The sequence below is a fragment of the Babylonia areolata genome, chromosome 20 (genome assembly GCF_041734735.1).
Source record: "Babylonia areolata isolate BAREFJ2019XMU chromosome 20, ASM4173473v1, whole genome shotgun sequence".
NCBI classification, from domain to species: Eukaryota; Metazoa; Mollusca; class Gastropoda; order Neogastropoda; family Buccinidae; genus Babylonia; species Babylonia areolata.
In genome coordinates this window covers 42,363,232-42,386,723 of record NC_134895.1, presented here as the reverse complement: position 1 = coordinate 42,386,723, position 23,492 = coordinate 42,363,232, and the positions used below count along the sequence as shown (strand labels likewise).

The following is a 23,492-nucleotide window of genomic DNA, read 5'->3' as shown; positions in this document are numbered from 1 at the left end:
ACCAAGTTGACGTAAATCGCACATATGTACACTCGTCACTAATCATGCATAGGCATATTATCAACTACAAGTAATTCAACGGTACTTTGAATTAAAACAGGACATTTAGAGTACATACGAACAATGCGAGAGTGCGCGCGCGCACGCACACACACACACACACACACACACACACACACACACACAAACAAACAAACAAACAAAATCGCACGCACGCACGCGCGCACGAACGCACGCACACACACACACACACACACACACACACACACACACACACATAAATCGGAAATATACTTCCAAATAATTTCTTTTGTTTTCTGTGGCTAATCAGTAGTGATTCTATCAAATATGTTACTTTGATCATCAGAAACATGTTCAGGAAACATGTGGACTAATGTCATTGCAATTTTATGATTCATCTATTTAGTTAGTTTTTCTTATTTGTTTTGTTGTGTTCTGTTTATTTGTTGCAGGTCATATTTCGTTTGTTTGTGCATTTTTGGTTCATGCCCTTCTTACTTCTTAATACGAAATAAAATGATTCGAATTTCAGTGTTAGTTTGTATTAATTCTAATATGCCTATAAACCTCTCCACTCTCTCTCTCTCTCTCTCTCTCTCTCTCTCTCTCTCTCTCTCTCTCTCTAGCTCTATCTATCTATCTATCTCTCTCTCTCTCTCTACCACCACACATTTGGTACCATTCTTGTGGTTTAAAAACAGCAGGAATCACTGGCCTGTTGTTAGTTCCTTTAACAAGTATTCAATGCATCTAGCCTAAAGTGAATAAATCATCTAAGCCTGAGGCTGAGTCTGTCTGTCTGCCTCTCTCGCTCGCCCTCTTTTGCGCTCGCTCTCTCTCTCTCTCTCTCTCTCTCTCTCTCTCTCTCTCTCTCGCTCTTGCTGTGTTTACCATGCATGGCACGAAGGCAAAGCAGGTCATGACACATTTACATGTATTTTCTCAACAACGGAATAAAGCCTCAGTTATCTGAGTGACTGTGCTATCTGTCGAGTTTCACCAGTTTCACTCAGTCTCTCATTCAGTGCACCAGTTACTCTCTGGACACCCACTGACACAGACACAAAGAGAACGAAGACTTTGAGGTGAGTGCTTTCGTTTTATAACGCCAAAGAAAGAAGATGAAAAAATCAATAATGCGTCAACAGAAATAAATCCTAGTAACATTTGTGTGTGTGTGTGTGTGGAACTATATTCCTTTTGGTACACTTTGGAAAAATAATACCTGAATTATACAACTTTTCTACAGATCTATTAGTCATTCTCTCTCATGCTCTCTTGATGGCTTTCACAGTTAAGATATCTGTCATTGTCATTGGCATTGTCATTCTCTCTCTCTCTCTCTCTCTCTCTCTCTCTCTCTCTCTCTCTCTCTCCTTCTGCTCTCTCCCTCTCTGTGTCTCTATTATATATATATATATATATATATATATATATATATATATATATATATGTAGGGGAGGGGCGAGGGGGGCATGAGTGGTAATCTCCCATTTCTACGTTATATATATTAGCCAACCAATCTTTTGTTTGTAATTTTGTCTGTTTTCCTCCTTCATTACCTTTTACCCTCATAGGCAGTTGCGCTATAAACAAATATATCAATGACAGTTTTGTTTGCTTGCTTATTCTTGCTCTGTACCGTCATATGGCATGGAATTCATATATATATATATATATATATATATATATATATATATATATATATATATATATATATAAGCCAAATGCATACAGGCTAGGCATATATTTAACAATCGGAAATAAAGACGTGGTCTTGTCTTCTCAGATTCTAAGAAAATATTTAAGGACAAAGATGATCCAAGCAGTGCTCAAGGATCGCCATGGAAACGACTTGTACTTTGGAAACGCTGGTGAGATTTGGATTCCCCCTTCACCACACATTGAGGACTACAGGGAACAGCTGAAAAAGATACGTCATTTGGAACTGCGAGATGGTGATTTCATTCTTACGTCATTCCCTAGAAGTGGTGAGACACCCGCCTCCTTGTCCTCTTTGTCCATTTCTTCATCACCATCCCCTTTTAATTAGTATAATAATGATGATGATGATGATAATTCATGATGATAAGAATAATGATAATAATAACAAGAATAATAATTATAATGATCATCATCATTATCATCATAATCATAATCACAGTAATAATCATAATGATAATATAACATCAACAACAAGCATACTTATCTAAGGCTTCATAAAATAATAAAAAATAAAAATAAAAACACAGATAAGTGGACAAATTAAACATGGACTAGTGCACAGAAAGAGAAGAACACAGACAACTGAACAAGAGAGATGCCCTCACAAAATCCACTTGATAGTAAAACCACTGCCCTTGCAGACAGACAAGGGTAACCCCCAAGGAGAGCAGCCCTACTTTCACAGAGAGATAATGGACGAGTGTACAGGAGATAACAGTCGAGTCATGTCAAGCATGACAAATGTCTCTTTTTCTTTGGTGAGCAGTGTGAAGACCATATGCCATATCTGTTGTCTTCCAAGGGTTTGAATTCAGTCACACGCACACACATGCACACACACACACGATGTGTGTGTGCGTGCGTGTGTATGTGTGTGTGTGTACTGTGTGTGTGTATGTGTGTGTGTGTGTGTCGGTGGGTGTGTGTGTGTGTGTGTATTGGAACCTCAGTCAAACTACCCACTTCATGAAGACCCTAGTGCCAGCCACGACTGGTCTCCCTTTCCTGCACACATTTTTAGATCCGCAAGTAAGCACATATTTTGTTGTTCATTTTAGATTCTTCAAAATTTATGTTTAACTGCTTTAAATACTTTTTTCATTTGTTCAAACAGACATGAGTTCCCAGTTAACAAAGGCAATCATCATGTTCTTAATGCTTATTTGTGTTGGGTCTCATTGACATCTGTTTTGGACTCGAACTCTGAAACATAGTCCAAGCTAGACTGACAAAAAACAATGGTTTCTTTAGGATGAGACTTTCAATCCTGAAGGATTTCAAAGTCCAGTATCTACAAAGACAGGCAGCTGGCAATAAATTCAGTCTGGAAAGCGTTTTCACATCCTCATTCCCACTTTGTCCGCACCAAATTCCTTTGATGTTGACTTGTTTCAGGTACTTTCTGGCATCACCAGATCCTTTACATGCTGTTGCATAATACCACGGACTATTTGGGTGGACTGGAACAAGATCAGTTGGAGTGGACAGAATTAGAAAAGCTGCCCAGACCTGGGGGGGCACAGATCTGCGTCACCCATCTGAAGTAATAAAGAGAGTGTGGCATGCCATGATATGTTGCACAAACCAAGGAAAGAAGACTTAAAAGACGACATAAAACGTAATGACGAATAATTCAAATCAATAATGAATGTCAATACAATTCAATTCAATTCAAATTCAATTCAAAACGCTTTACTGATCCACATAGAAATTAACGTCTGCAATCGCAGGCTCGTTGTAGACACCAACATGAAAATGAACATATGCACCATAAAACACAATAAAAGGAGTCAAACACAAACTCACAGTAGAGAATGACAGACTAAACCCCGTACCTTCCCCCCCCCCCTCCTCTACTCACCCCCAATCCCCACCCCCCAAAACACATACACATGCACGCACACTCAGACAATAAATCATTGCACAACAATTTGTACAAATAGAAAACATTCAGCACATAAAATATAAGTATTTAACCCCCACTCCCACCAACGCCCATACACAACATTAAGAAAATGTATTGTACAACAATGTAAAAAAACCTTTAACAAATAGATCGTATATAAATGTAAAATGCACACACACACGCGCACGCGCTCGCGTTCAGACAACAGGGTATTGCACAACAATATAAACAAATAAAAATATCCAGCAAAATAGAACATCCATCAAATAAATCGTATCTATAAGTAAAATGCACACACACACACACACACACACACACACACACACACACACACACACACACACACACACACACACACCACTTCTGTCCGACCGTCGATACTACTGTCATCATGGGTGTATTTCGTCTGTCAAAATTGTTTTCAGTCTGTCAGTCAGTTTTCTATTGTACATGTCGCTATAAGTCTCTTGTCTTATACCCACCATCCCATACGCTTTCCTAATGACTTTTTCTAACCTATATTTGTCGTGTTTGGTCAAGTTCCCCCACCCCCCACCCCCACAGCACACGGCGCCTTAAGTTAAAACGCCGCAGACAACAGATGTGTAAAACATTGCCCCCCCTGCCCCCCTCTCCCCCACCACCCCGCACCGCCACCCACCCACCCCCACTCCCTGTTGTCTTAGTGATCTTAGTCGATCACAACTGATTGGTATACATACATACAAACATTATCTGAAGTTGTTTGCGTCTTCGGCTCCAATGGACGAACATTATATGTATGTATGTAATTCTATCAAGTATAAATGCATTCATATATGCATGTCCATATAGATGACTGTATTATCATTCAATATATTAGGCATACTTATAGTATGATTTGTTTACATTCATATTAAGTATTGTATGTATGTATGCATGTGTGTATGCATCTATGTATGTATGTATGCATGCATGTATCCATGTGTATCAACTGATTCTGTGATAAAAACTCATGGATTCACTGATTGATGGACAGATGAATAATACATGGATGAATGAAGGAACGGACGGACAGACGGGTGGATGACTGTATTTCATGTGTGACAGGTATCACAGTCTACCCCAGCAGGCAAGAGAGAAGAAGGTGAAGGTCATCTACTGTTACCGGAACCCCAAGGACTGCTGGGTGTCGTTCTACAACCTCGCCAATGGCACGAGATTCAGACCATCCTATGACGGCACGTGGTCCCACTTCTTTGAACTCATGATGGACACAGGATGTGAGTGTTGGTGGACAGTACTGAATGGTCCAGGTTTCGAATCATGTGAAAGCCACACCCTCCTCTACTGCATCCCCCAGTTCCCTCACCCCACGTATAATACACCTTGAACACTGGTGCGGATGGTAGTCTTTAAGTTTATACCTGAAATATTTCTGAGGTCCAAACATGCGTGTCACGTGAGAAAATGAACAATGAACGACACTATATTTGTACAAATTCTTTGTTGAAAAAGGATACGAAAACAAAGCATACTTGCACGTGCTGTACTCAAGCATCGTGCTCACCCGTGTACATACAACCCGATTTCAACGCTGAGACGTCACAAGTGTTATGAACAATATGAAGCAATGCAATTATTTGTAATACATTGTCAATCAATACAACGGAATGCAGTGTGGTCTTGTCCAGTACCCTAAGTATGATTCAATTCAATACAGCATTGTTACTGCAAATGCTGCCGTAGTGTCTGATGGCTTCTTCCTGGCCAGTTATTTCATCTACTGCTGGATCCGCTCCTGATATTCCTTCTGGTGATGCTATCAGAGCAATCACCATTACTTGATTTATTCATACCATTGCTTAATTACTAATGCCACCACTACCACCATCAATATAAAAATGATGGACAGATCAACGTTTGTGAAGTGACTGTGGTGGTTGTGATATGTATATATGTATATATATATATATATATATATATATATATATATATATATATATATATATATATATATATATATGGTGGGAGTGGCCTTGTTGGCTATCATGAAGCCATGAACTGAGAAATATAACTTATAGACAATAAGGCCCAGTAGAAAGACTATGAAGAACGTGAGATATATTTTAGACAATACTGTTTATGCTTCAAACTGGAACCTTCAATATCAAACTCGCTACAAATGTTCCGATAATGACTTGTGTCATAAACCTATCTTTTTATATTTTAAGAGCCTCAGCTTCCAAACAATTAAAGGGTCGTGACTGACTGATGGTACATCACCTTTTATCAATCTGTTTCAATCTAGTCTTTAATCGACAATCCCAGGAGTGTATACACCATGACAAATACAACATCTGAATTTGATAGTCATTCCAAATTGTATAAACCAAATTGTATGAACCTTAGATGATACTAAAAGCTCCGCTGAAATTCCAGAAACTTCTTAATTCAGACACACACCAGTAGTGAACTATGACACTTCGTGAGCGGAGCCATCATCTCACAGTTCTAATCATTTTAAAGCCATTATTAGACGTGTGTGTGTGTGTGTGTGTTTTCAGACTGGCACGGGAACTGGTTTGATCACGTGTTGGACTGGGAGAAAGCAAAGAGCGATCATCCGGATGATATCTTCTTCTCCTGCTATGAGCTGATGAAGAGGGTAAATATGGTGGTGTTTTGAAGGTTGGTGTGTTGATTCAAATCATTTAACCAAAAGGAACTTCATATATACACTGAAAGATATATATGTTTTGATTTAGAATCTGACAACTGGCCTTAGGTATATTCAAAATTAAAAACCCGCAGAGAGATTATAGTACTTGCAGACGTCAGTTTTTAATCCAGAATTAAGTATTATAAGGCGAGCTGGACAGTGACAGTTTAGTTTTCACTGTAGTTTAATTGTTGTCCTTTCTTTTCAGGTTGTTTTTATCTGAATTATGAAATGAATCCGTTCCATTTAATGTCTCAAACACCGTATGAAAATCTTACAATGTGCGAGATGTACAAACAGTCAACTTTCTTTCGAATGGCGTTTACCATTAAACACAGAAAATTAACAGAAAACATGATATGGTGTACGTGAAACTCGTAATAACAACTGATAGATATTGAAGGCTTTTGAATACTGAGTACAGAACTCTTCATCATCACGAACAGCACGAAAAATAATCTCTTTATTATTATGGATAGCTCTGCACCGCCTTCTTCAAAGGAATAAAATTATACAGAATGAGGGTAAATAATTCTAATGGAGAAGACCGGAAAGTCCTCTAGAACAAAGTAACACCCTCTTCCAGTTTGATTAGGAAATAGTTGAGGCGCACAGAAACATCGAGGGTTGCCTACCCAAACTCACTATCCAGTTTTGAAAGAAAAACAATGTTTATAACACTATTACTTTTGTGTTTCAGAAACTATTTAGTTCAATGTTGTGAAAGGTACTTTTGGCAAATGTATCAATTCAAATATTCTAAGCAATGAAAACCAAGTTATTTTTATTTTCATCTAGCTGCCTTGGATTGAACATGAGTGGCAGTCGGTCAGCTCTCACACACCCTAATAGTGCCAGTCGTATGAGAAGATGAGAACGCGAGTATTGACCATTCTGAAAGGGCCATAAACAGCAAACCACTCACAAAAAGATGGCTTCGTACCTCTCAATGTGAGACCAGCTTCATCTCTGGCTGACTGTTTTAGCAGGACAAGAAAAGTTTCGGATCTCTTGATCAATTTAATGGACGGAGTCAACAATCTGATAGAACTTGATACATGTTATCACTGTCTAAATACATAATTATATCATCCGCATGGTAGATGAGGTTATGACTAGTAGAATTTGTATAAATACAAAACTCAAAAAAGTGAACATTTCACCACTACACAGCTCGAATGTCGGGAGTGAGCAGATGGAATCTTCGATGTCAAGCAACAAATAAGTGCTGTTGCTTTTGGTAAAATAATGGCACTTGCGTCTGCTTTGACTTCACTGATTTTCCCACAGACAGTTTAAGGGAGATCATTGTGTTGGAACACAATTCAATTTCTGCTCCTTTCTTTGACGGTACCAATCCAAGAGGAGTCATCTAAACCACCCTCTGCCGCCTGTTGCAGGATCCTGTAGGACAGATCATGAAGATAGACCAGTTCCTGGGTCTCAACAGGGGCAGACAACTGTGTGAACAAATCGCTGAAATCTGTGAGTTCTCCAAACTGAAGGCAGCGAAAGAACCTCAGAACCCAGAGCTACACGGACAGAAGGCGTGGAAAAAGGGAAATGCCGGATATTTCCGGAAAGGTCAGACAACTCTTTCAATTACTGGTTCAGTAACACTATTCTGAACAAGAGATGTAGGGGTGTTCTGTGACTTTATATCACTGTTGTTATCTCTGATTGTTTCTGTCTGTGTGTCTGGTTGTCTGTCTCTCTTTCTCTCACATTTCAAAAAAAGATATAGGGCTATTGCTTGCTTTCAGATTTTTTTTAAACCGAAATGCTGTAAGACCAGATGGCATTATTGGAAAACTGTTGAAGTGAACATGTAAAACAGAATCGATTTTCACCATTTCAAATGTGTTTTTGATATAGGATTTCATCCTAAAGACTAGGCTGAAGATATTGTTCTCCCTCTTTAAAAAGATAATGTTATTCGAATAACCCTAACATAGAGGAATTGCTTTGTCTGATATAAGCTGATTGTTGATCAGATCTATTATAAACCATGGATTGCATGAATGGGCTGAAAATAATCATACCAACAAATGTCAAGCAGGACCTAAGCATGGCTATTCTACAACAGATCATCCGTTTACTTTGATGACGTTTGTATATAAACAATTTTCTCTCAACCGTAAATTGTATGCTGCATTCATAGATTGAAAAAAAGTCTTTTAATTTAAGCTTTGCAAAATAGTTTGTTGAACTCGATAATAAGATGCATTCATGGTCCTTGTTTACACAAATGCTTGCACACTGATTCACACATTTATTTATAAATGGTGGGAGACAGGATGAGAGGCAGACAGGCTGACAGACAAGTTATGAATGTTCTGTCTGTATTGTCACTCCACAGGGGAGATCGCAGACTGGAAGAACTGGTTCACAGTGGCACAGAGTGAACAACTTGACGCTGTCTTCAAGAAACGGATGTCGGAGAGTAAGCTCCCCTTCTTCTTTGAATAATATGACGTCACCTGCCGAGTTACACCGGAAGCAGAGACTGTAACTGGCAATGAAGAGACAATGTGGTGGTGTGGGGCTTGGAAAACAGAGATCAGAGGGGAAAGCTTTGTGTCTGTTGAGCATACACCTTTGTAGACCTCAACCGTGCAGCATATCATATTTGCACACACACACACACACACACACACACACACACACACACACACACACCTGAAGTCCTGAAGTATGTCACCAGACTATGTTATTTTGATTGATCAGAAATGTGTTCCAGTTTTTTGCAAGCAAGCTGCCCTTCTTCTTCGAATGACGTCACCTTCAGTGCTTTTTGACTCACTTGTGTAAACAAAGTGAGTCTATGTTATAACCCAGTGTTCGGTTGTATGTGTGTATGTGTCTGTCTGTCTGTCTGTCTGTCTGTCTGTTTGTCAGTCTGTCTGTCTGTCTGATTGTCTGTGTGTCTGTGGTAAACTTTAACATTGCCGTTTTCTCTGGAAATATTTTGTCTGCCAATACCAAATTTGACTTAAACATCATTGGAAAGATCTTCACTGTCATACCAATAATAGGTTGTAAGTCTCCCGAATTTAGCCGTATTTCCGAATCATTAACAGTTTATTCCGTTGATGTACGGTCCGGATTCCGAAAACCGCTATTTCCCCTTCACAGCTTCCCGATTGTCTGTTGACAATACGCCATGACCTCGTTTTTCTTGTTCACAGTTAAAAGCAAAGAAATACACATTCTGGACAGAACACAAACTACATTATTGACGTGTTTGCTGCATATGAATATTCTGAAGTGGACACTGAGTTAACTAGAATGAACAGAAAAGAAATTTTGCATTGATCGTTTCTCTGCCTCATCTACACGGCACTGGTCAGTGCAGATCTAGACAAAACATGTTGCAAAGCCTGACGCGATGGCAACGTCTCCTATACCGCGGAATAAAAGGAATTTCTTAAATAATCATCGGCGTGTTTACTGTACATGAATGTTTTAAAGTGGATATTGAATTAACAAGAATGAACAGAAAAAAGAAATTGAATGGAAGGTATCGGTAGTTTCTCAGTGAGTGGAAAGACAAAGCTTGTTGATCACTGATCTCTGTAGATCTATAAAAACGGACATATATTGCAGTGTTTTTGAGGCGAAGGGAACGTCTCCTTTACCTTTGACTTGAAAGAAAATTTTCAAATGCCCGAGATATACCAAAATAACATGATTGAAACCGCGTTATGACCGATTGCTGCTGTCGATTTATTCTGCTAAAAGAACATGCTCAAACCAACATTTCTGAACGTTAACATCGAACCTGCGTAAGCGCAGTGGGTAAAACCACTCATTCTTGACCCAAACATCCATGGTTCGAATCTGCATTGAAGACTTTTTCTTTTCTTTTCTTTCTTTCCGCGAAGCTGTATACAATCATAATAACGATTAGAGAGCACATTTCAACAAACTAATTTTTGATTTTTAGATGTTGTTTATTTTCTTCTTTGAGTGTGTATCACAATTGAGTCTTGAAGGCCTTGCCTTTCTTGTTGTTTCATTTGTTACTGGAGCTCAGATTGTTTCTTTTCTTGTTCTGTTACTCATACTTGCATGGGCAACAAACATTGTACAGCAGAAATATATACATATGTCCGTGGGTTCTACCAGCCTAGTATTTACATTGCCAGAAGCATCTCTAGATTTCGCCTTCTTAAGACACATTTACCTTTGATTTGCATGTTATTTTTGCTGTGTTTTTATCTGTGCGTGTCATTGCCACCAACAATTTGACAAAATCGTATTCCTTTTTTTTTCCTTTTCTTTTCTGGATTTTTTTTTTTTTTTTTTTTTTTTTTTTTTTTACATGAAAAATACAACATAACATAAAAGAACAAAAACAAAGCTACATATCAGTCATACAACATCAGTCAAAATTATCTGTGTGCTTTTCTTCAGATGGACAATCGTTTTCTTTTTTGCGAAGTGACAATACAAAGGTAGTATACAGACGTGCTCTACTGTGTAACACGATGCTTCGTTAGTTGTAAAGTAAAATAACTTTTTTTTATCTCATGAGTGTGCCAATTATCTAGGCGGTACCCAAAACACAGATTTCTCATAAATTTGTCACGTAAGAAATGTCACAAACCACATAACGTCCACTGTTTACTTTGTGTTCCCTGAACTTACTTTCATTTGTACAGTGCATATCTATTATTCACTTTTTTAATTCATCAAAGGAACGACTGTCACCGCTCGCCATAATCGCTTCAGACTAATCAGTGACATGTCGTCACTACGATCACAAATTTCCACCCAGTCTTCTATGCTGTCATCCCTTATTTCAATATATCACTCTGCATCCTCTTCCTTTTGAATGGCAGAAGAGAGAATACAATATCATCTCCAATGAGAGAAATTCATTAGAGCTGTATACAAAAACAACAAAATGATTGGGGGGGTTTTCCAGAAATTGTAATCATTCAGTATGGACACAAGAAAGATATAAAATATATAAAGACCAAGTTGACGTAAATCGCACATATGTACACTCGTCACTAATTATGCATAGGCATATTATCAACTACAAGTAATTCAACAGTACTTAAAACAGGACATTTAAAATACATACGAACAATGCGAGAGTGCGCGTGCACACACACACACACACACACACACACACACACACACACACACACACGCACGCACACACACACACACACACACACACACACACACAAACAAACAAACAAACAAACAAAAACGCACACACACACACACACACACACACACACACACACACACACACACACACACACACACACACACACACACACACACACACACACACACACACACACACACACACACACACACACACACACACACACGTGAATCGGAAATATACTTCCAAATAATTTATTTTGTTTTCTGTGGCTAATCAGTAGTGACTCTATCAAATATGTTACTTTGATAATCAGAAACATGTTCAGGAAACATGTGGACTAATGTCATTGCAATTTTATGATTCATCTATTTAGTTAGTTTTTCTTATTCGTTTTGTTGTGTTCTGGTTATTTGTTTCAGGTCATATTTCGTTTGTTTGTGCATTTGTGGTTCATGCCCTTCTTAAGAAACAAAATGATTCAGAATTTCAGTGTTAGTTTGTTTAATTCTAGTATGCTTATAAACCTCTCTCTCTCTCTCTCTCTCTCTCTCTCTCTCTCTCTCTGTCCCCCATTCTGATGTGTAATGCGGTGTGTGTTGTGTGTGTTTATTTGATTTTGTTCCTTTTTTCTTTTTTTCTTTTTTTTTCTTTTTTTTTTACATGTGCATTTTACTAACACCATGCTAGTGCCTGTATGTCATGTGTGTGTGTGTGTGTGCGTGGGTGCGTGCGTGTGTGTGTGTGTGGTTTTTGTTTTGTTTTTATTTATGCATATTTTTTTTCCTCTGTTGTGTATCTCTACTAACACCATGCTTTCATTTTATTAAATATTGTGTAGTGTAGACCCTATTCAGGGCAGGGACTGGATGTAAAAAAAGCACACCAGTGCTTATCTATTATCCTCGAAATAAAGAATTTGTCTTGTCTTGTCTTGTCTCTCTCTACCACCGCACATTTGGTACCATTCTTGTGGTTTAAAAACAGCAGGAATCACTGGCCTGTTGTTAGTTCCTTTAACAAGTATTCAATGCATCTGGCCTAAAGTGAATAAATCATCTAAGCCTGAGGCTGAGTCTGTCTGTCTGCCTCTCTCGCTCGCCCTCTTTTGCGCTCTCTCTCTCTCTCTCTCTCTCTCGCTGTGTTTACCATGCATGGCACGAAGGCAACGCAGGCCATGACACATTATCTGAGTGACTGTGCTACAAGCGAGTTTCACCACTTTCACTCAGTTTCTCATTCAGTGCACCAGTTACTCTCTGGACACCCACTGACACAGACACAAAGCGAACGAAGACTTTGAGGTGAGTGCTTTCGTTTTATAACGCCAAAGAAAGAAGATGAAAAAATCAATAATGCGTCAACAGAAATGAATCCTAGTAACATTTGTGTGTGTGTGTGTGTGTGTGTGTGTGTGTGTGTGGAACTATATTCCTTTTGGTACACTTTGGAAAAATAATACCTGAATTATACAACTTTTCTACAGATCTATTAGTCATTCTCTCTCATGCTGTCTCGTGTTTTATGTTTGTGAATGTGTGTATGGATCGATGGCTTTCACAGTTATCTGTCATTGTCATTGTCTCTCTCTCTCTCTCTCTCTCTCTCTCTCTCTCTCTCTCTCTCTGACTAATTTGACATTTCCTGTGTGTTATATGCTATACTACTTGTTTGTTTGTTTTTCTTTGCTCTCAGGCAACAGCTAAAATCAGACATTTGCTCAGCTTATCCTCATTTTGAACGAGCATCCCCACTTTCTTTTTTTTACAGTTTGTTTTTCTTTCAAACATATCGTTCTGTTAATACTCCTGATTATATATTGTCATCTTACAGCCCATTATACTATGACAACTACTGTGAAATAGTCTGATGGGATCAGCAATGATAAAGGGTTACGGCTTGGTCACTTGAATGTTATCATTTATACAATAAGCTTCATGACATATGCATGCTACTAAATGATACTCCTCCTATTGATATATTCGGGCTCAGCGAAACGCGCCTTGATTCCCGTTTCACAGACGAGGCCTTATCCATACCTAACTATAACTTCATACGACGTGATGCAAATCACTCTGGTGAAACAGGACTAGGAATATATATTCATCAAAATATTTCACGCTTTACAAAGAGACGACATGACTTGGAAACCAACGATGTGGAATGCATGTGGTTACAGGTCAAACCTTCCAAGTCCACCCCTCTCCTCGTAGGATTTCTATATAGAAATCCTACAGCTAAGTTTCCTTGGTATGATGACTTTGTACAAATGATGGACAATGTTTATAAACATAAACAAAATGTCATTCTGCTAGGAGATTTCAACATTAATCTATTCAAACCACAACCTGCATGGGAATCCACTACTACTCTCTTTGGATTGCATCAACTCATTCACAATGCAACCAGAATCACGAAAACGTCATTCACACTACTCGACCATATTTACACAAATAACAAAGATCTGGTATGCGATATCACAGTGTCCAACAAAAGCATCAGTGATCATTGCCCCGTTCTCTGTACATGGTCTTGTAACTTCCTCGGAAACAAAACAAGGATCACACAACGATCCAATACCGCTCTTTCAAAAATTTCAGTTCCGCTGCATTCTTTCTTGATTTGAGCTTGGCACCCTTCCAAAAAGTATTCATGACTGTGGATCCAGTGCAAGCATTAACAGTATGGTATGAAACCTTTCTTGCAGTTGTTGACAGACATGCTCCTCTTCGGACAAGGAGAGTGAAACACAAAACACTTCCGAACTGGTTGACGCAAGATCTTATCAAAGCTATGGCACTTAGAGATGCGTTAGATGCTGCTGGGAAAGAGACTGAATACAAAAAGCAAAGAAATAAAGTGAAAGATTTAGTTAAACAAACAAAGACAGATCATTTTGAAAAACTTATCAGCAATAACAGAGACACGGCAACATTATGGCGTGCTGTTAATGAAATTACTGATAAGTATAAAAAGAAGACAAATGCTGTCGCCACTGTGTGGACAACGGATACTCTCAACGACCATTTTTTAAACATAGCTAAATCAGCACATACATTTGAAAACTACCTTCCTTCAGAATGTTACATTACTCCTCCGTCGCTACAAACATTTTGTCAAGAGCGTCTTAAATCCAGTACCTCATTCGCTATCCCTCCACTTGCTGTTCATGAAGTTGGTTCCTTAATCTCAAATCTAAAGAATACGAAAGCAATGGGTCCAGACAATTTAAATGCATCTGTTCTCAAGATTGCTCTACCCTACATAGTAGACTCCCTTACATACATTTACAACTTGTGCATCGAACAGAACAACGTTCCATCTGCGCTAAAATCAGCAAAAGTAATTCCACTGCCAAAGTCAAACGATATCACAGATCTCAACAACTTAAGACCGATATCCCAACTATCAGTAGTGTCAAAGCCTCTCGAAAAGCACGTCCACAAGCATCTTATGAAACATATGGAGCAAAATAACCTTTTTCATCCCCTTCAGTCCAGCTTTCGGCGTTATCACTCCTGTCACACAGCATTAACCCGGCTTTGTGATACGTGGTTATCTACAGTCAACCAAAACAAGATCACTGGAACAGTTTTTTCTAGATTTAAAGAAGGCTTTCGATCTTGTTGATCACAGAATACTGATAAAAAAAACTGACTGAGTATACTCAAAACAAGGCAACTGTTTCCTTCTTCCGGTCTTACCTGGAAAACAGAACACAGTGTGTTTACTTAGACGGCTCGTATTCTTCTGAAGGTCATGTACATCGTAGTGTTCCGCAAGGCTCTGTTCTTGGACCCCTACTCTTTTGCATCTATATTAACGACTTGCCGATGCATATATCACCTGGCAATGTCATCTGCGATATGTTCGCTGATGACAGTTCCCTTCATTGTAGTGACACCGACATTGATCTTGTAGAATCATCTCTACAACAGGGAATAAATGACATTTCAGACTGGTGTTATCAAAACCACATGGAGCTTAACCCACACAAAACAAAAAGTATGGCATTGACATCCAGACAGAAACACCAACGTAAACCTCTCATTTTAAAGCTCGAGGTAAACAACAACTCGACTGAACAAGTTTGTGAGCACCGCGTTCTTGGGGTAATTATTGATAAAGAACTGAACTGGCAAGCTCATGTCAACCATGTATGCAAACAATTAGCCCGCAATTTGTTTTAACTCAATAAACTTAGATATTATGTCGATACTCAAACCAGAAAATTATTCTTCGGGGCACACTGTCTCTCTCATGTCAATTATGCATCTACAGTCTGGAGCAATGCCAGTCACAACCAGCTAAAAAAAGTTAACTCATTGCACAGACGAGCAGCTAAACTTATTTTACCAGACCACTCCCTATCAACAGATGAAAAATTAACAAAACTGGAAATATTACCACTATACAAGCAATTCGACTACAATAAAAAGTACACAAAAACATGTCACCACCATACCTCAGTGACCTTGTTCAACGGGCATCAGAGCGTTACGATTCAGATAATTATATTCTGCCTCGTGTGCGCATCGATTTGTACAAATCTAGCTTTGCATTTTTTGGACCATCTGCTTGAAACTTTCTTCCTTCGTTCATTAAGACGTGCGATTCATTACGTTCCTTCAAATCAAACATACGAGAACTTCTGCTCCACAAACAATAGGCCCACAAAGCTTGCTTTTTCTTTTTTTAATAACCAGCTAAAAAATACAAAAATCATGCTTTTTCCGTGGTTTGTATCTAATACCTACATGCAGTGAATTTATTTTATTTCTACCTTTGTGCTTTGTTCTTACTTGTTCGCCTGTAAATTGGATGTTATTACCTGTAACATCTGCATCAGCAAATTAATCACTTTTGTATATGTGCAATGGTAAAGTTGTGCTTCTCTATTTCCTTTATGTCCGCTATATGTTTCTCACCTCGGTCATGTTTCTCTTTGTGCATAAGTATATGTTTGTGTGTGTGTGTGTGTGTGTGTGTGTGTGTTGGGTGGAGAGAGTGTGTGCATGTGTATGGATATGAATGTATGAATGCGTTCGTTTTATTACTTTTTACGATGTTAATGATGATGGTGGTGATCATTCTTCGTTGTAGTAGCAGTGGATGTAGCAGTGTTAACAATATTATTAATTTTTTTGTCGTTATCGTTAATGTTGTTATTGTTATTGTTGTCACAAGGACAGATTAGAAGACTGGGCGATGCCTAAAATCTTTATCCTTGAGTAATAAAGTTTTTGAATCTTGAATCTTGAATCTCTCTCTCTCCTCCTGCTCTCTCTCTGTCTCTATTATATATATATATATATATATATGTGTGTGTGTGTGTGTGTGTGTGTGTGTGTGTGTGTAGGGGAGGGGCGAGGGGGGCATGAGTGGCAATCTCCCATTTCTACGTTATATATATTAGCCAACCAATCTTTTGTTTGTAATTTTGTCTGTTTTCCTCCTTCATTACCTTTTACCCTCATAGGCAGTTGCGCTATAAACAAATATATCAATGACAGTTTTGTTTGCTTGCTTTTTCTTGCTCTGTACCGTCATATGGCATGGGATTCATATATGTGACCCTCCACCACGAAATGAGTCGCTTTGCACAAGAGGTCGATTTTTACTTATTGGTATATCATAAGTCTGCAATAAATGACCTTTATAGCGAAAAAAAAAGTTTGTAAATCGGGTGATTCTGTGAAACGTTATTGTTATTTGAAGTTCTAAAGTCGAGAAAGTAACGAACTGAGAAATCAAGGCCGAAAAGTTGTGGAACATGTTCATAGCAACCACATACTTCTAAGCAAGATTTGGCACACGCATACTTAGTGGCAATATCCACAATTGCACAAAGTTTGAAAGAAAAATATTGAGTGTATTTGATTTTATTCAAATAAGAATTTTCTTATTTTTTTGGAAAGAATTGCAACTGAAGTGTTAGTATACTTAATTTTGAATCAGCTCAACATGACTAAAAACCTTCCAGTTTGAAGATTAGTTTTGTTGTGGTGTTGTTTGCTTTGTATAGTATGTGTACTAAAATTTATACCAGATTAAAGGTAAAAAATGCTAAATCATGATGCCGAATAATGTAATTGTAATTCAATGAGCTCACTGGCTTAGTGTGCTTGTGATATTACCATAATTCATACAACAAGCACAACAAAATAACAAAAAAGATCCACACAACAAAACTGCTCATACAAAAGGTACAAGTTCATGTGTGTTTTATTCCAGCATAGCATCAAATGAAATACACTTCATAATCCAACACTTCAAACACTTCATCTGCAAAGAAAACCTACTTGTCAAACCCATACTTCACACAATAAAGGCACACAACCTCATCAAACAAACACTCAATCTGCTAAAAAAAAAAAAAAATTAAAAAAAAAGTGCAGATATGTGGCACAGGTCATCAGTTATTGTGGTACAAAGTGTTAGTCATCAGGGTGGATGGTGCTGATGTTGAACCTTCTTTCTCCACTCTTTTTTCTCCACCGGTGGTGTCAGTATGTTCCAAAAATGCATGGTTTATCCTGAAACAGTTTGTTATGTAATAGTTCTTTATCTCTTTTCATTTTCTTTGTTTTGAATTATTTTCTATATGTTCTAAAATTTATTCATTAAAAGTTTACAATTCCATACATGTACATCTATACAAAGTTTGTAAAAAGAAACTAATTTTGCACACTTCATGGTAAATTTATACTATAAATCATAGTACATTAACAGTTGACTCACTCACTCATAGATAGTTCACCAGCAGACAGTTCTTTAGTTGACTGTGTAGTTAGTGTGGTGGTGTTGCCTCTCCTTCTGATGACATGACTTGCCAGCAGTGATCTCAGAATTATTCATTGGTGTACAGGCAGGCATATAAAGTACCATCATATCTTTCAGGGCTGAAAAAGAAATTGAACTATTAGTAATACTGTTAGTATTTACTGTTGACACAATTATATATTTATTGACCTCAAAACAACACAGACACAGAAACACACACAGAAACACACACACACACACACACACACACACACACACACCAACCTGACACACATTCACATAAAATATCCATTGAAGCAAATTCTGTGCAACTGAAAACTGTTCACAATGTCATGCCCCTTGCCTCCCCTTCCTCAGTTACATATAATGGTTAAACTGTGAAGGGACAGTGTGTGTGTGTGTGTGTGTGTGTGTGTGTGTGTGTGTGTGTGTGTGTGTGTGATAGTGTGTGAGTATGTGACTCACTGTGCGACACACATTGTGTGTGTGTGTGTGTGTGAGTGACATGTATACACACTGTGTCACACATTGTGTGCGTGTGTGTGTGTGTGTGTGTGTGTGTGCGTGCGTGTGTGTGTGTGTGTGCGTGTGTGTGTGTGTGTGTGTGTGTGTGTGTGTGTGTGTGTGTGATCTTCTTTTAATTTACATTCTGTTAATTTCCTCAGATTCACATTATTCTTTTAATCATTTTTATTCCACATGTCAAACAGTGAATTTCTGTTCCAATGTAAGACAATAAATCAGTCTTGAGTCAATCATTGTTAAATAAATTATTATCAATTGATTATATCATTATTACATTTCAGTATTTGTCAATGTGGGTAAAATAAGAATGCTTACCTTCAGACACTTCAGCTATATCCAGTTCCCCAGTCACTTTGCTCGCATATTCCTTGTGTGAGCTGTGAGAAACAAAGTTCTATCACTTCAGTGCAGCAAGTCAGTTTCACTTGTTTCCTGTCAGTCACAACACTGATGGCACCTGGTGCATGTGATTTCGGCAATTACCGGCGAAGGCTTCCAGCCTTTCTGTATCTAGTGCAAATGTTGATTCGTCATCTACATCAAAATTAATATTATTGTTGATGAAAGCTGAACGACAATCCTGCGTCGTCTGCTTTCATGACCATCAGCCTAGTTGGAATGGTCAGTTCCATCAATGAAGTACTGGGTTAGAAACTCACAAATGTCGTCTTCTTCACTGAATGGCAAAATGTGTGCAACGCAAGTGTATCCTGTCAGGAAATCGCCAAGTCACTCTTGAAAAGCGTGCTTCCGAACCCTGCGACCATGATTATTTGAGCTAGCGTGCTGAATGGCTGGTTTCGTCACGTGGCCTCTCTCGGCCAATGACAGAGGGGATTTTCCTTCATAGTGACGCATTGTTTACGTAGTGTATCCTTATTTTGAAAGCGACGATTCGCTCGTAGTTAAAAAATCAACCATTGAGAAGGACATAGATTGAAAGAGACGGACTTGATCTTTAAAACAATGTATGATTCGACCGGTCGATTCCAAGAGATGAGGGAGGGCAAGCTTGTCAAAGTTGATCGATTTCGCCAAGTCAGAGGTGATCAGAATGACGGGTTAGGCATTTTAAGCATACTTTTAAGGCAAAAGAAGACACAATTATGCGTAGATACTTCACTATGAGATAAAAGAAAGCCTAAAGTTTACTACTAAGTTAAAATCTGAAAATCGACAACCTGACCCCCACACGCCTAAAATCGCCGCTAGCGAGAAAGTTGGTCAGGTGCAAAGCGACTCATTCCGTGATGGAGGGTCATATATATATATATATATATATATATATATATATATATATATATATATATATATAAGCCAAATGCGTACAGGCTAGGCATATATTTAACAATCGGAAATAAAGACGTGGTCTTGTCTTCTCAGATTCTCAGAAAATATTTAAGGACGAAGATGATCCGGGCAGTGCTCAAGGATCGCCATGGAAACGACTTGTACTTTGGAAACGCTGGTGAGATTTGGTTACCCCCTTCACCACACATTGAGGACTACAGGGAACAGCTGAAAAAGATACGTCATTTGGAACTGCGAGATGGTGATTTCATTCTTACGTCATTCCCTAGAAGTGGTGAGACACCCGCCTCCTTGTCCTCTTTGTCCATTTCTTCATCACCATCCCCTTTTAATTTAGTATGATAATTATGACGATGATGATAATTCATGATGATAATAATAATAATAATAACAAGAATAATAATTATAATGATGCTCATCATTATCATCATAATCATAATCACAGTAATAATCATAATGATAATATAACATCAACAACAAGTATACTTATCTAAGGCTTCATAAAATATTTTTTTTAAATAATAAAAACACAGATAAGTGGACAAATTAAACATGGACTAGTGCACAGAAAGAGAAGAACACAGACAACAACTGAACAAGAGAGATGCCTCTCACAAAATCCACTTGATAGTAAAACCACTGCCCTTGCAGACAGATAAGGGTGACCCCCAAGGAGAGCAGCCCTACTTTCACAGAGTGATATCGGACGAGTGTACAGGAGATAACAGTCGAGTCGTGTCAAGCATGACAAATGTCTCTTTTTCTTTGGTGAGCAGTGTGAAGACCATATCTGCTGTCTTCCAAGGGTTTGAATTCGGCCACACGCACACACACGCACACACACACGATGTGTGTGTGCGTGCGCGCGTGTGTGTGTGTGTGTGTGTGTGTTGGAACCTCAGTCAAACTACCCACTTCATGAAGACCCTAGTGCCAGCCATGACTGGTCTCCCTTTCCTGCACACATTTTTAGATCCGCAAGTAAGCACATATTTTGTTGTTCATTTTAGATTCTTCAAAATTTATGTTTAACTGCTTTAAATACTTTTTTCATTTGTTCAAACAGACATGAGTTCCAAGTCAACAAAGGCAATCGTCATGTTCTTAATGCTTATTTGTGTTGGGTCTCATTGACATCTGTTTTGGACTCAAACTCTAAAACATATGTCCAAGCTAGACCGACAAAAAACAATGGTTTCTTTAGGATGAGACTTTCAATCCTGAAGGATTTCAAAGTCTAGTATCTACAAAGACAGGCAGCTGGCAATAAATTCAGTCTGGAAAGCGTTTTCACATCCTCATTCCCACTTTGTCCGCACCAAATTCCTTTGATGTTGACTTGTTTCAGGTACTTTCTGGCATCACCAGATCCTTTACATGCTGTTGCATAATACCACGGACTATTTGGGTCGAGTGGAACAAGATCATTTGGAGTGGACAGAATTAGAAAAGCTGCCCAGACCTGGAGGGGCACAGATCTGCGTCACCCATCTGAAGTAATAAAGAGAGTGTGGCATGCCATGATATGTTGCACAAACCAAGGAAAGAAGACTTAAAAGACGACATAAAACGTAATGACGAATAATTCAAATCAATACACGGCAGTTTACCCTCCTCCAAATCTGACTATTAAGTTCAACTGTTCTTTGGCACTACTAAAGCTGGCTTGTGCCAGATCTTTGTACCACTCATGCCCTCTTTCTCCCTTCCCGCCGCTTCTTTCCCACGCTTTCGCACTGTGCTGTTGTGTGTGTATCGAGCGGGCATGCTGTGTTTAGTGGTGTTAAAACTGATATAATTTTTGACAGCAAGTTTTCAGAAACTAGATATTTCTACATTTTGTTGTTTAATGTGTCTTGTGTAAGCTGGAAAAATTTGGGACAAAATATAGATCTGTGAGTAAAGATTTCACTTGTTATTTCAAGTGTGTGTAACTGATGTGAGCTGGGGTTCACTGAGCCAGCCAGTGAAGATCCCTCACCCGCGGTGCACTGGTGAGTGTTGATACTGACACGCTTGGCAGAGGGAGGGGTGGCTGGGGCCGGGGGCATATTTCTTTGGCTTTAATCTGAGACCGTATATTTTTTTAATATAATAACAATACAAATAATAATAATAAAGTGGTGTAAGTTGTTGAAGTAACAGATGATTGTATGTCATTTGGAATAATGATGAAGAAGTAGAATAAATACGTTACTGTTGTAGCAAATAATTGTTCGTATATCAGCGTTACTTATGTATAAATGGAGATAAGACGTAGAATCAATTAGTCGTAGCAACAAGCAGTTGTCTGTCATTCTTATTGTGGAAAGTAGTAGTTTCAGCAACAAATACTTGTTTGTCGATATTATCTGTTTTGTTCGTGTCGGTTTTATTTTGGGGGGTTGATGCCATCCGAGATGGATCAAAGTGATCATTCACTATCTGAACGTTTAGAGCGTTTAAATTCCTTATGCAGACTGTGTGGGAGAAGGTCCAAGAGATCAGAAAAAGATAGGAGCAAACAACAGAAAGCATGTGTAAGTGTTGCTTCAGAGATCAACACGTTTTTCAGCATGAATGTGTTGGAAGATACGGAGGGAGTGCACTCAAACTCGATCTGTGCTTCTTGTTTCACAAAGCTACAATTTCTACCAAAACGTGAAAACGCATCCACATCAATAGCCCGCACGTCAGCAGATATTGAAACAATGTCATATTTGTGGTGTCACTTTGACCCCAGTGTCCCAGCCAGCCAGTGTGCAGCTTCTTTACATTTTCAACAGCAAAGACGGAAGACCAGAGAAAAAAAAAAAGGTTTCAGTTTAAGACCAAGCCCCCAACCAGACCACCGGCCTGTTCACTGAAGACGTCTCCTTTTCTGACACCTTGGATTCCACTTCAACACCAGTTAAACATTTTAAAGTTGCACCTAAACGGCTTAGGCGAGTTCGCTCTGGTGTAGATAAAGCACTGTCTCCATTCAAAAATCACATTCTGAGGCCTTTGAGTCGTCTGAAGGCACCAGTGACGAAACCAGAGGAAAGGTATTTCACAAAATGTGCCTACATTAAGCTGTCAAAGTCCAAAGATAGAATGACCATCAAGAGCCAAACTGGTGGACAACCACTCATCTTCCAAAAAATAAGGAAACCCCGGAAAAGATCATCACAGGCCCCAACACCACTGAGAAAGAAGAGAGCAAAAGTTATGAACAAAATCCGGCTGAATGTATCCGGAGACACGGAGCAAGATGCAGCCAAGCAACAGGGCACAGAACTGAAGACAGCATGTAAGGCACGGAAACAACTGGTCCTTAGTGAGGCCCAATGTGCCCCAGTGTCTGTAACAGCAGAAGAAGGTGCAGCAGCGCGTTCAATACTAGGCATGAGTTTGACAAAATATAGAACGCTGAA

At 38.7% G+C, this 23,492-nt stretch overlaps 3 protein-coding genes across 3 annotated transcripts in view; 2 read left to right on the top strand and 1 right to left on the bottom strand.

The window, feature by feature from the left end:
* The window catches only part of LOC143295515 (sulfotransferase 1B1-like), a 380,130-nt gene that overhangs the window by 94,574 nt on the left and 262,064 nt on the right, over positions 1 to 23,492 (bottom strand). The window lies entirely within an intron of this gene.
* Positions 1,838 to 7,821, top strand: LOC143294615 (amine sulfotransferase-like). Its single transcript, XM_076605991.1, has 5 exons — positions 1,838 to 2,012; positions 3,142 to 3,289; positions 4,742 to 4,914; positions 6,199 to 6,299; positions 7,804 to 7,821. The coding sequence occupies exons 1-5, from the start codon at positions 1,838 to 1,840 to the stop codon at positions 7,819 to 7,821; spliced, it is 615 nt and encodes a 204-aa protein (XP_076462106.1).
* Positions 21,037 to 23,492, top strand: part of LOC143294614 (sulfotransferase 1A1-like) — an 8,998-nt gene continuing 6,542 nt past the window's right edge. The window contains exons 1-2 of the mRNA XM_076605990.1: positions 21,037 to 21,043; positions 21,446 to 21,593. Of these exons, the coding sequence (XP_076462105.1) occupies positions 21,037 to 21,043; positions 21,446 to 21,593 (155 nt within the window). The remainder of the gene's footprint in view (positions 21,044 to 21,445; positions 21,594 to 23,492) is intronic.

What these genes read in the sequence shown, in the direction of transcription:
- LOC143294615 (XM_076605991.1), top strand. Translation starts at nt 1,838, where the DNA reads ATGATCCAAGCAGTGCTCAAGGATCGCCATGGAAACGACTTGTACTTT. An exon ending in TACGTCATTCCCTAGAAGTG is followed by an intron (nt 2,013 to 3,141) that starts GTGAGACACCCG and finishes GACTTGTTTCAG; the next exon opens with GTACTTTCTGGCATCACCAG. An exon ending in ACTCATGATGGACACAGGAT is followed by an intron (nt 4,915 to 6,198) that starts GTGAGTGTTGGT and finishes GTGTGTTTTCAG; the next exon opens with ACTGGCACGGGAACTGGTTT.